Raw genomic sequence first — 18,921 nt, 5'->3', positions numbered from 1 at the left:
AGAAAAGAAGCACAACTATCGCATTTATTATTTATTTTGAAGCAAACATTGTAACTATATTCGTGGAATAATATAAAATATTAATTTGATATTTTGTAGGAACTGTTGAAGAATCAACTATAAGTTTTTCGATAAATATTCACTTTTCGTCGAATAATTTGAAAACGTTGAATAGTTTAATCTTTCGTCTTATAACTTATAACCCATCGATCCACTTTTGTGATAAATAAATATAAAATATCTAATATGTATACGATATAAATGCTATTTGACGTACGCTTTCATTTTAATAGTTTACCCGTTTGCCGATATGCATAAGTAAAAATTACAAGTTGTACAAAAGTTAGCAAAGGTATAACGGAAAAAATGGGCAAGCAGGCAGACTTGGTCAAACGAGAACATTGCGCTTGTAGATTATATTGGCGTAAGGATACATGGGCTGGCATGGACTATATTCACTGGCTTTCACCCCTTATCTTTTTCATCGTGGTCGCCCTTGCCCCACCCACTTCCCCGTCCGTGATGCCCTCTTTTCCTGTTGCGGTGTATCACCACGGTCGAGAGTCTATATGCAGTCACCTGCATCCTACATCATCGCTCCTCTGCGTAATGGTCGTTGTATTCGTTGATTTTCGCAATACCAGATTTTCCATTAGTTCAGTTCGTTCTACGATTCAGATAAAAAGCTATAGTCTCGCGTTTGACGTGTTTTAAGTCGCTAGGAGTGGTAAGGTAAACGAGGGGAAGAATACGACTCCGATGTCGCTATTGACGAACTCGTTTTCACACGTTATACTTTTACTTTCATCTTGCTGCGTATTTAAATGCGCATATAGTACGCGTACTTATGTGGTAGTTGAAGAATATCGCGCGATTATACTCGCCCGACAAGTTTCTACTTAGAATTCTGCTATAATTGCCAGCGTTATTGCGTTCATAATTTATCGATGAAGAGCAGTGTTACTCACTGTTGCGTATGATGATTATACGACTATATACTGCTACTAAAAATATTTTGTAACGACAATCGTAAACGGATGAAAGTCTGAATTACGCGATATCGGTAGTGGTAAATTATTGTGGAACGAATTGGAGAGATATCGTCCCAATTCTCGGATGTCTCAACGGCCCGTAATAATTTCTGCACTTCCAAATATTTATAAAACAGGATTTATCCCTTTCGTCCGTAATTGGAAATACGTATTCATTGTGTTCGTTAATGACGAAAATACTACAAGAAACTAGGTTATTCGCGTATAATTTGTTGCCGCATGTCGAGCAACGATAAGAATTAAGATGTAAATCCGTGCGATGAAATTTAAGAATGCGTGCCCGTTGTATGTTTTTAACGGATGACGGAGCACGGAAGCATACGCAAGTTACCTAACCTAACTAAACGATGCGTTTCTTTTCAAAGACAATCACATTTACTTAAAATAATTCTCACCCCCCCCCCCCGTTAAAATTAACGCGAACAACGTACTACTTACGCGGGTTCGCTCGAATCATCACTCTTTTTGCGTTCTATTCGCGAGACCTCCGTCAATCGCCCGAGAGAAGTAGAATACAGCGATGAAATTGAAAACTTGCTATCGCGCCGTAATTTCCGTTGGATAACGGTTGACGTGAAATCACGAGACTAACGTACCCTACGAGGATTCTGTAGATTCAATTACTACCATCAGAGGCTCGATTTCATCGACGAACATTTCCGCAGGAAATGCCTATTTAACGTCGGGTTAAAGAATTTCCTGATGGCTTACCTTACCTCCTTCGTGTTGTTTTACGAGAAATCCGTTCTTGTTGAAAGCTAGCTCTTTTATCCGTAGTCTTAAATATATTAGGGTTTGCTATTCGCGATTCGAATCAAAGATTACTTTCAAGTTGACCCGGATAACTTTAGAATAGAAAATATACGAATCACGTATTATCGTCGTTGTACGATCGTTGCACGATAAAAATTTAATCAAAGTTACTGTTTCTTTTTTCAATTACGATGAGAAATTAATGTAATGAAACAATCCCGTAACACGGTACCGTAAATGAGCAAACGCGTATAATCTCTGGAAGGTACTTGTGCCAAGACTCGTGTCGAGAGAACGAAAGGAAATTAGGGCCCTCCGTTTCCTTGCATTGTCGTAGCGAACAGGATCACAACGGGAACAATAAAAATTAACGGTCACGGATCGGCCGCAAATCCAGGTGACTCGCGTCTACGCGAGTACGGTTATTACGCGATATCTTAGTACGTACGTTCGAGTTAGCTAGACACGATCGGGGACGAGCTATTGTTCCCAAGAATAAGAGCGATTCCCTGGAGAACAGGATTTTCAGTCTCACGCTATCGTAAGTTACGAGATCGTTTCGCGGTAGAAAAGCAGGTATGAAAGGGACGAAAAGAAAATGCGATAAAACAAAGAAGAAAACGCGATACAGCGTGAGCGCGTTCAATCGCGTTGACATGCTAGGGATTTACGTTTAGTCTAATTTCAGGTAACGAATACCGGTTAATTAGTAGTACGATATCCGCAAATCGAATCGCTTCCGCCTTCCATCCTTATGTCGCTCCTTTCTCGCTTTTTCATACGCATGACATCTTTTCTCGCCGTTGCCTCGTTGCCACGCCATGGCACAGATTTATTGTTACGCATTCTAATTCTTCTCCTTTAATAACTTCTTCTTTTGGCCATTCGTAGCTGATGTTTAACGCAACTCTGGCCAGCATATTTCCAGAGACATATTCGTGGCACGCGGCCCTACTTGTCACGATTCGATTAACGAAACGAACTATTTTAATTAACGATAGATACGAACGTAACATACGTACTATACATCTATATATAAAGGTGATGATAAAACTCGTTCGTTCCCTTCTTATATTAATTATTAAAATCTACATGGGAAAACTTGCATTTTAGCGACGATTTTCTTTTTAAAATTAGAAAACTTTTTCATCGGAGAACGAGAGACGATTACGTTTATCGTAGTCTCTCTCTTTCCTCTGTAAAATGTAAATTCAAATAGTTCGTTATTTAGATTATAAAGGCTTTTTCGAAATTAATTCACGATCGCCATTCACTAGCTGGCACAATTATGTTCAATGCGATTGCAATATCACTTTTATTACGACGCGTAAGCGTGCTGTTTTCCAGTGGGTCGCGCGTGAATGTATCTGTCGCGTTAGATCGCAAGACTCTAACTTTGCTCGCAAAATCCAATCACGATCCGCCGACAACCAGGCTCAGCGATGAAAGTATTTGTCTTGCTCGTTACCGTCGGCCATGGGACGTTGTCCGAGATGCGATTCCGTTATTCGTCCAAGTGTTTCTTCTTCTGGACAGGCTGTCGAGGACGGTACTCCGTTCAGCATAGGATCACGTCCGCCGGCATCAACTTCTTCCCGATAATCTATATTTTACCAGGAATTCCAAATTACCTCTTTCCACGGACCCGTCGACTTCAACCGCTCTCGATCTCCGTTCTCGTTCGACATTCATTCCGTTTCGTTCGTTCACGAGAGATCATCTATTTTTTATTCACGCGAATCACTGTGAATCGGGCTGCGAAAATATCCAAACGATCTAGTCATCAAATCACCGGGATTTTGCTAAAGTGAGTTAGTTATCGTCTCGCATAGCCATTAGGCAGTTGCTTGGTCATTAGCCATTAACAAGGATCTAGGTTGGTTAATGCACTACCGCTGCGCTGTTTACATTAGTCTCAGTGTCACGTACCGCGAGGATCAACGACTGGCTCTCGTTGTCCTTGGATTTTTGTCCAGTCTGTTACCATTGGTGAAAGATGCTGAAAGGCGACGTCGTGCTTTCGTATCTTTCGTGTTTCCGATAACTAGATAATTCATTTATGATCTTGTTATAATACGCCTTCTTCTCGTAAGTGGCGGAAAGGATACAAGAGTAACGTGTGCATTGATTAAAATTTATTAACAAAAATTAAAATTTTTAAAAGTGATATTTTTTAGTAACTTTCCCAAAAATTTCTTAAATTCTGTTGAAGAACTTATATTTCGATTTCTCTATCTACGTATGCATATATACGATACATATGTTACGTTTTAAATATCTTAGATGTGTGCACGCATTTGCAAGCCGTCACTTTTCAAACATTGATATATTTTATCCGCGATATATTTGGCTCTCATACACGCGGTGTAAAATATGTGTCTGGGTTTAAATACAGATTATTCAATAACCTGTACTATGAATAACGCGCAGCCGCTTGCAATTTGTTGACACACTATAAACCAAGCGGAAACAGCTGGCAATGCGGTAGTGGACTAATCAGAAATATACCTACATCACGTTGGTATACGTTATCGCGATCGACTGTGCAGTGCAACTGCACGCCGAATACTGGGATGCACCGCCAGGAACCCCCACTTGTTCGCTTCTCTTATGTAATGGGCCTAATGCCAGAGCTCGGTAACTCGTATTCAAATTCGGTTGTTGTTGTAATAAACTAATCGAGTAACGGTAAGTTCAGGTGGCTGTTTATCGTATTATTACTGCCGCCTGCTCCACGCCTGTGCCGAGAAATTTCATTCAACGAATTTGTCGATCGGATACTAGTAAAATTAATTACGATGCATATAATTTTCAGTCTTTATATAACAAACGTTTCTTATCGAACTCGATTCGCCATTTAACGCTGCCGATTCTTCCGAATATCTACATTTTATTTGTACGAATTTCTAATATCTTTTTTTTAATTTTTTTTTCATTTTTATATTTCTGTATAATCCATTATAGTAATCTGATAGCGGATAACAATAAGGCGATCGTAAAAGCTATTACAAACCTAAGTAGCCGTAAGTATTAAAACGCAACGTTACTTTCTCCCGATGCATAATGATAATAGAAATAAAATACAGACAAGAGACATTAATCGAAATTGACCTGACATTTTTAACGGTGTCAATCTTGGTGCCATAAATTACTATTATCGATTCAATTACCGGCGTTGGCGTTAAGTAAGAAAAAAGGAAAAGAACCGAAAGAAAAGTAAGAATAAAACACAGATTGCATTACGAACAATCGAAGAAAGATCGCGCAGTGACTGCAGATTAATGTATCGAGCGCATCGACCGGACTGAATCGGCCCGACCCTTTCGTTTCACCGATCTCTTTTCCCTTCTTTTCTTTATGATTTATTTCGTAAGAGAATCCCGCGGATCAATTACAACCTCGCTGCCAGATATTCCAGCTTCCTACGAAGGATCTTCGCAAGAACGATCTCTCGTTTGGGAAGGTTACAAGTATCGCGTTGACCTGATTTTGGCGAGTGTCGAGATAAATTGACTTGTGTAATTTCAAACCGAAGCAACCACTGTGATTCATTACGGTGTGTACGAGTTAGGAACGGAAAATGTCTAGCTTTTTCGAGTTACTCGAATTAAACGATTCGATGCAGAACTTGAACATCGTTTCCCTTGTAGCGCCCGGGCGACCGGTTTTTGCGGTGTCGCGCATTCGACTGACTCAACCGTGATGCTAACTGGATAAAATTAACGTTCGCAGCTTGGTCTAATCGCGCGATTACAGAAATTCTAGCTGCCTTCTCGATGCACTCTGTCGTTCCTTCTGGTTTTTATGTGTAGAAGGTTGCTCTTCCGATCATATCGTTTTATAGGATTTTGAATGGTACATGTTTTATGTTGTCAGAGACATTAGAGTTTTAATAGTCGCTTTTCCCACGTTATTTCACTACGACACCCGCTACTTACGATTACTCCTTTCAACGATATTCGTATATTATAAATTAGAAACGATGTTCGCAAAGCAATCGTGACCCAATGCTCGTTATTCTTTTCTGCGATTGTTTTAACAATTCCTTTTAACGAATATTCTGTGATGTATCGTTGAGCGAGCTAGCGAAATATTTGATATAATGTTATGACGTAACGGCAAGGTACGAAAATTAGTATAAGTTCAATCGCCAGAAGGTGTTGACAGCCGACTAAAGTTTTTCTGAGATATAGGTTGTTCTGCCGTTGTCCGGAGGTAGGTAAAAAATGAGCAAAGGGCATGTTTTGAACGAAACATCCACTCGGGTAGTATTAGGATTTGCAAGAGCGGTCGACGCACGATGATAAAGCGCGATTTACTTGGCAGTTCCTTCCACTTTGTCACGTCTACGTATGAGCATATATTATTCATCAAGGTTTAAATAAAACGTAGGGATCAGCAAGACGGTAATTAATAAATCGTAGGCGGTGGTCACGATCTTATCCGTATCTTGATCACGGTTGCCACGATTCCACGGTTGACGAGGCCACTGGCGTATCATAATAAGCAATAAATAATCAGTGGCTGACTTCCACTCTTCTTTCCCTACGCTATGGCCAGGCCACCGTTTCTCTTCCCTGATAATGTATCCTGTATCGACAGTTTCCCGGGAGAATCGTCAGGATCGACGATGTCCGCAGGCTGTGAAATTTAGATAAAATCTAACGGATCGATGTACTTATTTTACGTTAAATAGATAATGTCTAGATGGAGATATATCGTTTACTATCGGCTCCAAATTTTAAATTGGTATACATAATTTGACAAGGAACGATATATTTTGTTTTCGAACGATTATTTTAAGAACGGATAATAATAGATATGCAATGTTGTATACATTTTGTGTATCGTATCTTTACATCGGTATTTCTTCTATATTTTTTTCTAAATATACGTATATGTTATATGTAGTACCTACCTGGTAAAAAGTTGAACATACTTAAGAATTGAAGTACTCGGTTCTATGGAAAGGATCCAAACAAAAGAGAACAAGACGGACGTGAGAGAAAGGCACAAAATTATTCTTGCCCAATGTAGGCAACATTATTAAATAATAATAAGTTATTAAAACTTATTAGAGCGATAGAAAGCGGTCTCGACGTCGAAGTAGAGTTCAAAGGTGCGTTAGATTCGAAGATACCACGTGGTAATCTACGTGAAGCGATAATTAGAGGCTAGTTCGTTGATTCAGAACTACCGCACCCCCTATTCTAGCTGCGGTATACGTATACGTAGATCGTTCGTCTTGCTCGCCCATCGTTTTTAGCAGCAAATGTATTCGGAACGGAAGAGCGAGGGTAAGAGGGGGGGGAGGGGTTAATCGTTCGCGAGGTTTCTTCGAGCACGTAGTTCGCATCGAGGAGCAGGTGCATTCTCGTCCGTTCGGTGTAACAGACGACTCGGATATGCATATTACACACAACGCGTCCGGCGGTACGTTATGCAGACCGATAGTCATAACAACATCGTTGTTTCGGTCCGTATACGCGTTATATCGTTTTCTGCAGTCACGTTCAGTAATCGCAACCTTGTAAAACTGCCAGCCACGTTGCACTAGCTTTCCTCGATATCATTCCTCAGAAATCATTCAACACTGCGTTTTGTCATTTATCCAACGAAACGTGCTACCATAAATTCTTCCGAGTAGAAGTAGACCTATAGAAATAAATTTTTCATAAAGATGTAATAATTTGTTAGAAGTTATTTTCTTATAAAGTAAGTAAGTATAAAGTAAGTAAAGAGGATAAGAAGAGCAAGATTCGAAGACCATTTTTATTTAGGAAATGGCAATGGAAGCTGATTAAATGCAAGCAACGGATGAAACGAAAGAACGAAGAAATTGCTGTTTCGTTCGTCGAGAGAAAGTATAAAAATGGATCGTAATGGAATTACGTATACGGTTGTCTTGCGTCAAATTTCTGTTTCGCATCGAGTTTACGTTGACTCTGTCTAACGTCTGACATTTCAGATTGACGCTGACCTTTTCTATTCCGTTCGCCTTTATACGTTTCTCGCTTCTGTCTTCTCTGGTATCTATTTCTATTCCTCTATCAGCGTCAAAGAACCGGGCTGTTCGTCGAATGAAGTTGTTTAATCGTACATCGTCCAAAAACTTGTAAATTTTAGCTACATATTTACCTTTTCGTTGGGTATATCGATTTTTTGTCATTGCGTCGAGTTAGTATCAAGCGATAAATCAAGCGGGTATATATCGAAAGATGGATTAGAACGTGCGAGATCTTATTAAAAGTTGTTCCCTGACATTTTACCACGGTTTACTTCCGACTTAGATAGCACTGATTCAAGAAACGGTCATACTTTCACGATTAATAAGGCAGATAGTAGAAAGTGAAGTAATTCTGCTGTTGTAGAAACGTGTTGTGAATGGAGTGAAGTCGCTGTATCGCGTAATCGTGTAATCCTGACTTTCGTGACTTTTACTAGGAAAAAGTTACAGATTTGGTGGGAGAATTATTGTGCCGAAACGTTTCGGTAAGTTTAAATGCTATACGTTTATCCATCGTTGTTACACTGTATCGTGAAATTATCGGAGTCAAACATCGTTGAAAAAAAAGAAAAAGAACGCGTCCATTCGTTAAGGTGGTAGCGTAGAATAGAGTTTCGTCGTGTCAACGTTCGTGATCAATTGGAAAATGTATAATTTCGCCGGAAGGAAAGATTATATTAGCGAAACAATTGAAAAAGGTAAATAAACGCATGTTATTCGTTGATATTTTTATTAAGATTCTCCTTTATTATATCCTGTTTATCGAGTCAAGACGAGCTTAGCGATATCGCTTGTACATATTTATATCGATGTAAATATGTATACGCTGTACTTAGCGCTGTGATCGGTACAAGGTAAATTTAAAATATTCATACAATAGGAATATTCTAAAAATAATCATCGACGAGTCTTACCTGGCCGCGAATATTTCACGCAAATAGACTTTTATCGCGAACAAAATTCGTATTGAATTTTCTCAGTATTTGATAAATAATAGAGAGGCGGATGGGGCTATGTTTTCACGTTAGGCGTTCAGAACTCGGTAATAACTCGTCGCCCACGCAGGGAAGTGGCCGCGAAACTCGCTTCACACATTTATGTACTCTTTAATAGGGAGGATTCGATGAAACTGATAGCGTTAAAGCGGTTGAACGAACGGGAGACGCGTTAAAGCCTGAAAATGCGAATGTGGGATGATTACATATGAGAAGTTGATTAGAATTCTTTCAACGAATTGAAATCTCGTATCCCTGTATAATTTTCGAGATAACGGTGACGCACGTACAAGTAAATAAGTAATTCCATACGTTTTGGATAATGAATTTTATTCCCATTCGTGGTGTAGCAGAATTCTATTTCGAACGTAATATGCGATACGAATGTCTAAATACCGTATTACGAGCTCGTTACTATAGTGGTACGGAGTACGGATTCGTATTATTTTAATTATTCTCAGGTAATTGAAGAACGTTCGAGATAATCGAAGCGTAACGTTTCATAGTTAAACCGACCGAACGCGCATTGGACTGTGTTAAATTTTATTTACAAGGCCACACGATGAATTCGATAAAAATGTATTGCTAATAGAGCAAATAATAAATTTAAAAACTCGCAATGCGTTCGGTAAGCGCGATTGATAAATAAATAGAATATGGAAATACCGCGGTCTGGGCTTGGATCCAAGAAAAAAGTCGCTGTTCCTTCGAAATATAACTATTCCTTTTAACTTTCTATCACTCTTCATGAAATACTTGTATCCTGTTAATTCGCTGTCTATTAATAACACGCTGGCGGTAATGTTTATGCGCTACTAAATCATAGCCTGTCTCGTTCATCGATCCTTTCTGGCATCCTCGACGATTTTAATAATGTAATTCTTGGAAATTATGGCGCATACTTGGACCTTCCATTCCAAGAGGGACGACTGGATGTACGCCAAGTCGAAAATATGAAAAGTTAATAATAAGTTAAAGTTAAATAAAATACCTAGTTAACTAGAGAAACTCGCGTAAACAAAGGAAGGACGCCAAATTATCGAAGCAGCTTTACTAGACACGCCGCTGTAAGCCACGGACGCGGTATAAGACCGCAACGTACTCATGCCTCTACTTATCTTGCTCGTTCAATGGACTTTCTACTGCTCGCGTTGCGTCAATCTTAAAATCGTAGGCAGCCGAAAGTATTTTAGTAAGACAGCCTCGTTCGATCGCGATTCACATACACTTCCAAAAGGATATTTTCTATCCTGATACCAGATATTCGTGTCTCGTCGCTACGTAACAACTTGATAGCGCTGTGACGGTATTTAAATCGTGACATGGCTCTGTTGAATCGTATGTATCCAAGTACATGAAAGATTAGAAAAAAACAGAAGGCCGAAAACAAACGAGAGAGAGAGAGAGAGAGAGAGAGAGATGGGCGGCAGGGGTAAACTGGCCACAAAATGTTGGCCATTATCGATAGTCCGGCAAGGAGGAGGCGTTGCAGTGTGTAGACACGTTTGATGAGAACGCGCACGCGTCCAGGTGACGGAAACACCTCGGGTCCGAATGTATGCGAGCGAAGATCACACGATACCGATAACATTGTTTCCCTTCGTCCAGCACATTTATAAGCGTCACAAACATCCTTATTACATACCGTGCATCAATATAGCATTAGCATAGACCCCACGTGGGCTAAGCGTTAGTTCTCTTTTTGAACCTGTTCCTTATGAAATTCTGCCTGGTAACGTGAGCGACGGGGGATATGAGACAGGATGCGAGTTCCGCGCTATACCTTGTTAGGTATTCTTTTCCTCTCACGTGTCCTATACCTGTTACACACGTAAATTTGCACACGTCAGGGCTTCGAACGAAGCTACTTAATACTTCTTAAACCGTCGTGTCGATATGCGACCTAAAGAGGAACAATTCGTAGATCGCAATTGCAATAGGAATCGACCGTCCGTTTTTTTTTCTTTCCATCCCTTATTCTATCTATTCCGTCCCTCCTTTACATAATAATTTACACGTTTTACGATACAGTTTCTACGACCTCCTTCCACGCAGATTTTAATTATTGTTTACTTCTCTTGTTTACCTTGTAGTTTCTGCGTTTCACTCTTTCCGAAGAGCTTCGAATAACTCTCAGCTACACATGCTGCTATTTTTTTGCGCTGTTTTCCTTCTTAAGCCAATCGGGAGGGAGCGGATGATAAAATACGCGTTATTAATAGTTTCGAAACGATTCGAGTTGATTGTTTGCGAGGCATTTCGCGCTTGGTATTCGATAAACTGTTTCTCGTAGGATTTTAGCAGCTTAAGGCTTAAATCGTCTCGAGTGACGAACATTAAGCTTTTGTTCGTAAAACGATTCCATTGCATAAACGATATTGCGCCAACTTCGTATCCGCGCCAGAGGTATTTCTGCGTTATTATCGTTACATTAACGTATAATTAAGTACCTTTCATTTAATCAGAAATTATAAATCACGCAATTTGGGGTACAAATAAAGCACTGTATCGAGCAATTTAGAACACGTTAATACAGAATATCGTCATCGAAGTATCGTTCGACGCCAGAAATTTATCGAGATCCCATTATTTCTTTTTCAGGCAAGGACAACGACTGCGTGGTTTTGCTGCTTACTCTGCGTGTTTTTATGCCTTCGTAACGTCACTTCGAAAGCTGGTAAATAATGTTCAATCGTTACTCTTTTTCCCAATACTCAAATATTTATCGGACGACAATTTTATTTTTAACCTTGAGTCAAATTTTTTCATATGTCTTTATATATATACTTTTTATTTTGCTGTTTGTATCAATTTTTTATTCAATAGTTAAGGATTGAGATTTGATCGTTGATTAGTTTCAGTCAATTTTTAGTTTCTCATTTATATTTTGTTACAGTTTATAAGATCGTATAAAATATTTATTATATCGATTTTAAGTACTTGTCGTATTTCATAGTGGAAATATTTTTGAACGCATGTAAATTTTTGACTTGAGTGAAGTAATGGTTTTTAATAAAACACTTTCTCAGTTTACTCGACGAAAATACTTTCTCTTTACGACATAAATATATATATACGGGTATTTAAGTTTATATATAGCTTAATGTACGTATTTATACAGTAAATAAAGAGATGTGACTTACGCTGCATCGAACACGTTAACATGATTAACAATAAGTCCGCCTTAAAAAACAACCTTGATCAGTTTTATGTTGGTAATGCTTGTTTTATAAAACAAAATGATTTATTTACTGATGATTTAATTCGTATATTCTCTATGATAACTATAAACAATTATTATATACCGTATGACATTTTCTTTCAGTTCACTCGATATTGGTTTTGCACATAGTTAAGATATTTTTTAAACTTTGGTCTTTTATATCAAATGTGAAATGTTGTGTTATTTTTGCTTAAAAGATTCAATACCACGTATTCGTGTACTTACACAACGAAAGTTATTCCATATTCAAAGAGAAAGAATGCCGTTGAAGAAAACCGATTTTATTTTAAAATCTATTCTGGAATGTTCCTCTGAAGAAATATTTTTCTGAAAGTATTTTTCTGTTTTTTTTTTCTTTTTTATGTTTTTATTTGCGTTTATTTTACAATCAATTCTCGTTAGAGAATTTTAAGTAAATTTATCTGACGTGGTACTATGACATGGTTAATAAGTGTTTATAGTATGTTTGATTCTATTTGAATCTAGTGCTTAGGTCTAAGGTGTAATGTCTTTTTAGCCTGCGGATCTGTTCCGACGTGTCGAGTAGTTGAGTAATTAGAGGGTTTTGGTGGTTGTTAACTCTTGTGCTATGTCTATTGCTGAATTTGGATAATTCTTCTTTGACTGTGGGTATCTTGAGATCGTGATGTATCGTTTCGTTGGTGACGTACCAAGGTGCATATATTAGGGATCTTAAGGTTTTCGATTGGAATCGTTGAAGAATTTCTATGTTGGAATTACTCGCTGTTCCCCATAGTTGGATTCCATAGGTCCAAACAGGTTTTAATATGGCTTTGTACAGTGTAATTTTACTTTGTGTGTTTAAGTTGGGACGTTGACCGATGAGCCAGTAGAATGTTTTAAATTTTGTTTTGAGTTGTTTGTTTTTATCTAAGATATGTTGTTTCCATGTCAATCTTCTGTCCAGAATCATGCCCAGATATCTGACTGACTCTTTATCTGGAATAGGTGTATTGTTTATCGTCACCTGTGGGCGAGTTTGTTTTCGTAACGTAAAAGTTTTGTGGCTGGATTTGTTTTCGTTGATTTTAAAGCGCCATTTGTGGAACCATTCTTTCATAGAGTCGAGACCTCGCTGGAGAGTAGAGGAGGCAATTGTCGGATCTGAGTACGAGGCTAATAAGACTGTATCGTCAGCAAATGTCGCTGTGGTTATATCTGTCGAAGTTGGTAAGTCTGCAATGTAGATGTTGAACAGCAGGGGTCCGAGGACACTGCCAGCTTCTATTGGAAATGTTGAGGTTATAGCGTCTAAGTGTTTTACCATGAATTGTCTATTGGTTAGGTAGGATTTTAGGATGGAGTAGTAGGTGTGTGGTAGGATTTTCTTTAGTTTGAACAATAGTCCTTCGTGCCATACTTTGTCGAATGCCTGTTGAATGTCTAGAAATACCGCAGTGCAATATTTTTTCTTTTCTAAGTCTTGGGTGATTTTGTGAGTTAAACGATGAATTTGCTCTATCGTAGAATGTTGCTTTTGGAAACCGAATTGGTGATCTGGCAGTGTGTTTAGATCCTCTAAGAGGAAGGAGTCGTATCATTAGCATCTTCTCGAATAGTTTGGATAAGGTGGGTAGAAGACTAATTGGGCGATAAGAGCTGGTTTCATGTATTGGTTTTCTAGATTTGGGAATGAGAGTAATCAATGATATTTTCCAAGACTTCGGATAGTATTGAAGGCGGAGAATTGCGTTAAAAATGGAAGTGATGATTGCAATCCCTTTTATGGGAAGCTCTTTAATGGCTTTGTTACTTATCAGATCATGCCCCGATGTTTTTTTGGGATTTAGACGACGGATTAATTCTATGACTTCATGACTTAATTCTATAACTCAATAGGAGACATCTGGAAGGGAGAATGTAGGTATTCAGTTATTTCGTCTGAAATAGTGGGGGAATATGGTTTGAAGACGTTAGTTAAATGACTAGCAAACAAGTTAGCTTCTTGTATAGGGCTACGCGTCTAGCCACCTTGCGGACAGCGAATTAGAGGGATTGTTAGCGGAGGACGAGAGAGTTTCTTGGATGCCTTCCATAGTGAGTAGTTAGAGTCAGCTGTGGGAGATAGGTTGGCAAGGTATTTTTGAAAACAGTAGTTTCCATAGTTTCTAAGGGTTTTAGTGAGTTTTCTTGTTGCATTATTTAGCTTGCGCTTGTCGTCGGGTGTTCTATGACTCTGCCATATTCTCCTAAGTCTGCGTTTTTCTATGATTTTTTTAAATATGTGATGGGGATATTCGTGTTTATTATCGAAGCTCTTCATAGGTGTGGAAGAACAGATAGCGTTTACTATGCTGGTGTTTAGGTATTCGGCGGCTGCTTCTATATCTTCTTTTATTTCTAGGCGAATTGAGGCTTATGTTGTATGATTGAAGATTTCCCTAAAGAGTTGCCAGTTGGTGAGTTGGTTGTGAATAAAGCCATTAGGTAGATTTTCAATAATTATTAAGTTAATTATTGCTATTACGGGTGAATGATCCGAAGAGAGTTCCACAGAAGATTTAATTTGGACATATCTTGGCGAGATGTTTTTGGTTATGAAGAAGTCTAATAAGTCAGGTAATTATACTGTTCAGTAGATTTTTACCTCTTACTGTAATAAGTCTGCTGCCCCATTGGGTATGTTTAGCGTTGTAGTCTCCTCCTGCTATGAATCTATTGCCGAGGTCTTCGAGGAAGTTATCGAAGTCCTCTTTAGAGATAGAATGTCTACGAGGGCAGTATACTGCTGACGTGGTGATTGGACCATGCCAATCTTCTATTGCTACGTTTGTGGCTTGGAGGTAGTCCTTCTGGAATGATGGAAGCTTATAATGTTTTATGCTGGTTTTAATGATAATTCCGATATCGCCATGGGCTTTTCCGCTGGAATGTTGGGTATGATAGAAGTTATAACCATTTATTTTTAGGTAATTTTTATCGGTGAAGTGGGTTTCAGATATGAGCATTACATCAATTTTTTGTTGTTTTAAGAAGAGTTCTAGTTCGTATTTGTGCTGAGCTAGACCGTTGGCATTCCAAAGAACTATGTGTAATGGTTTTATTTTACGTCGCAGTGTAGTTTGCTCACAAGGAGTGTAAGCAGTGATAGCAAGCTTTTAAATTGCTCTGATTGTTGTTCGATTAATTTTTCGAGCCTATCGAGGTTATTCGTGCTTTGTGGACTGGGAACTGGGACTGGAATATTTTGGGAATGTTCATTATGTATTATCGGTCTGCTTTGTACTCCTTGAACTACCTGAGCATAGGAGATTGAAGGAGTAGATAGTTTTTGTGGGCTGGGTGTTGGAATCGTGAGGTTCTTTACTCTGGGTTTTGGGTACTTGTTGTTATATAAGGTCTTGTAGGCTGAGCAGCCTTTGTAGTTCGCAGGGTGGTCTCCTTGACAGTGGATACACTTCGCAGGAGTTTCTGCTGATTTAGTGCATTGGTCTGTAAAATGAGGACCTGCACATTTGACGCAGCAGTAATTGCGGTTGCAATAGTTTTGCGTGTGGCCGTATCTCTGGCACCTTTTACACCGAACTATCTCTTCTTTTGTAAAAGATGGTTCGAATTTTATTACCGAGTTCATTAATCGGTTGATATTATATATTTCTTCGTTGTTTGGCTTTTGCTTTAAATCAACAAAGAATAAAGATAGTGGGTTTTTTGTGATTCTGTGTCTTATATTGCTGATATTGGTAACTTCATAGACAAGATTTTGGAGTTCGTATTTTAGTTCGTCTAAGTTAGCAGAGTGGTGAATGTTGCGTAGTACCACTCGAAAGGGTCTTTCTTGTTTTAGTTGATAAGTGTGGAATTGAGCGTTCAGGGTTTTTAGCAGCTTTATTAGTTTTCTATAGGAGTCTGGATTAGACGGCAGAATTTTAACCTGATTGTTTTTAATTTTTAGTTGATAATCTTCTTTGTTGATGTCGTTCTCGATGAACTCGATCATTGTTTGAATATCGATGACGTCATCGATGAAGATTGGTGGGGGAGGAGAAGCTTTTTGCTTTTGTTGGCTTGGTGATGTTTCTATTACATCCATAGTGTCGTATGTGGATTCTAGTAGTTCGAATCTGTTGTAAGTGGAGATATTTATATTTTTGTTGAGTGAGTCTAGCTTGCGTTTTTTGTTGTCATTTGTATGGTTTGGAAGGTGGGACAGTTTGTCCTTTTGCCAGGAGGATGGAGAATAAAGCGGTTATAGCTTTGTTCGAGTGAGCTAGTTCCAGATGTTTGGACCATCTTTGAGCTAGTTAATTCAAATTGAAATAACTAGTCGAGAGACTATGATTCGGATTGGAGATTAGAAGAGTCTGATTGTTCACTATTAAGTTTAGAAGCACTTGTTTTATTTTTATTTCACTTCACTTTTGTCACTTGTATTGTGAACTGCACTAGGCACTAGACAGACACGTGTTCACGCTTCGGCAGTCGACGGCCGAATGCGAACTATCTCTATGAAAAAGTTTACGTTTTATTTCCTCGGAGACCGTTTTCTTGCTAATGAAATATTTGTACATTTTGATACAAATATCGATGATAAGTTTCGATTATGTATGTACACCTTATTAACGGAACGTTCGTTCGAACCACGACGGGTGGACAGGAAAGAAGAAAAATGTTTGTCGGAGGGAAATGTTGAAGGGGCTGGCAGGATAGCACGTGCAATCTCTCGTACATAAATCTATCTTAGCTGATTGCCAATTACGTCAAGTGGATGTTTACCCGTGGTTTATCGTTGACTGCATTCGTATATGCTACGATTGACGCCACGCGCGTCTTTTGCCTCTTACGTATACATTCTGTTCGATCTAACGCGGTGACAGATTGTATAACAAGCTTGTCCTCTCTTCTACCCTATCTAGCATACTGACTTGAACCTTTAACCCTTAATTACTGGTTATGTATAGGTGTTTCGTGCTTCGTTGCGAGAGTGCAATATATATAATATATGTATTATATAGGTAACTTGCCGGAAACAGCGTAAGGATGTATGACAGCCATTCATTTGCAAGCATCGGTTTAATATCTTCTTAATCGTTGTTAACGTGCCATCTAATATGATTTCTCGTTTCAATTCTACGCTATAATTTTTCTTAAAGCGTTTAAAATTTGTGTTTGGTCGATGGAACGAGAACGATGAAATTCCTGTAGCTATTTTATAGTATACTATACATACTATTCTATGGTAACTGTTACGTCGCGAAGCTTTATATGGATCGTGTTTCTAACCGTCTCTCGCGGTCCTCTAGCGTCATACACAAATCGTTTCATCTCCCCGACGGGATATACAATGTATCGACGAGCGCACGGTTGCCGCCCGGCCGCGAGTTCCAGAAACGTCGACTCGATCCGTTCTTTAATTACACAAAGAAGTCGGCATACGTGATCATCGGCGCGAACGGTGGCGTGATCGGAGCGCGGAGGGGGTCGTCTCCCCGAGAGGACAAGAAATTTATCCTAGGGCAGTCAGTCTTTCTTCCAAAATCTTACCGCACACGTCTTAAACGCTAACGGATAAAATCGCGAATTCATTGAACATCGATACATATCAAAGTCAAGTTCTCGGCGTCCTATCCATCAAATCGATCCATTTTCGGATTAATCAATTACTGTGCTTTCCGACACGACGAAGTCAACCAATTTCTGTCGACGCAATAATTATTGTAGGCTAGTGAAAATAAATATATATATATTCTATAACTGTGGATTCCAGTTATATTAAAAACTAATCACCCCTATTATCCTAAAAGAAATAAGGGGATCGCCCTGCTCGTGGTGTCGATTCGTGCAATCGTAGCGGGAATTTACGACTCCCGTTGACGCGCTACATCAAACGATCGCGTCTCCCCGCGATTGGACGAAAAAACAGTAACTATTCACTACATATTTACGCACGTAGTAGCAGAACGTGTAAGACAGCGTTACAGCTTAGACGGAGCAAAATAATAGATAACGAATAACAGATAAGCGGAAAGATGAAAAGTAGAGGTGTGCAACTAGAAGTAGAGGTTTCGGACAGGGGAAAACTAGAATTGCCGGATAGGTGATGGAAGAAAGGGAGGGAGGACAATCTGGTTGTGTGCCGAGAGTGCCGACAAATGTTGCAGCCGGGTGCATAACTCTCTAACTCTAAATGGTCAAGCTGGATATCGTGGGAATCGATGTTGTAAACGTTAACAGAGACGGTAACGTTTAGCGTTTTACCGCGTCGAATTCGCTATCGTGAAAACCGTTTCAACTGGCGTGGCCAGCGTTTGCGAATTCGTGCGCGTCATCTGCGCATTCGCCGAACAGCCAACCAATCTGCGAAAATCATATAACGCGCCTACTGAGAGAAGCAGAGAGAAAAAGAGAGAACCCCAGTGTCCCAATTGCAATTACCGAGGTAGCGATGCAATTACTAAAAGTTACATCTATTTAACGCAAACACCATTGATACGAAGTCACGTTCGGTCTGACATGCGAATCATCAGTGCTTTGGGCGTAGCTCTGATTACGATTGCTATTTCGGCAAATAACGTATACGCAAATTCAATAATTTTAACCGTTCTATCACTAAACCGTATAACATGTATATCGCTTGTGGTTTGTAGTCGAGTAATTTGGATCATATGCCAGGTTTTCGTTAACTCGACGTGTGTTCGTTGCGACGATTGCTCGATCAATAGTAAAAGGCCAGGTTGCGGATTTGTCAGTTTTACGATTACGAAAATCATGATATAAGAACCACAAAATGTAAAGGGTTATCGTTGATGCGAAATTAAATACGTTCACGCGACGTAGAACGATGTTTCTCTTAGTACAAAAGAACAGACATCGATCTAGATATCGCAAATTTGAAAGACTATCGTGGTGGTACGATTAATGTTTCATAGA

The 18,921-nt window shown here is 39.1% G+C and overlaps 1 protein-coding gene across 3 annotated transcripts in view; it reads left to right on the top strand.

The window, feature by feature from the left end:
• Positions 1 to 18,921, top strand: part of Cad99c (cadherin 99C) — a 93,695-nt gene that overhangs the window by 42,222 nt on the left and 32,552 nt on the right. For 2 of the 3 annotated variants that reach the window (XM_072010829.1, XM_072010831.1), the window contains exon 2: positions 11,409 to 11,484. The exons of the other annotated variant lie outside the window; for it this stretch is intronic. In XM_072010829.1, the coding sequence (XP_071866930.1) occupies positions 11,409 to 11,484 (76 nt within the window). The remainder of the gene's footprint in view (positions 1 to 11,408; positions 11,485 to 18,921) is intronic. 3 annotated transcript variants of the gene reach the window in all.

The sequence above is a fragment of the Bombus fervidus genome, chromosome 9 (genome assembly GCF_041682495.2).
Source record: "Bombus fervidus isolate BK054 chromosome 9, iyBomFerv1, whole genome shotgun sequence".
In the NCBI taxonomy this organism is placed as follows: Eukaryota; Metazoa; Arthropoda; class Insecta; order Hymenoptera; family Apidae; genus Bombus; species Bombus fervidus.
Note: the sequence above shows the minus strand (reverse complement) of the source record. Positions and strands in the feature narration are given on the sequence as shown.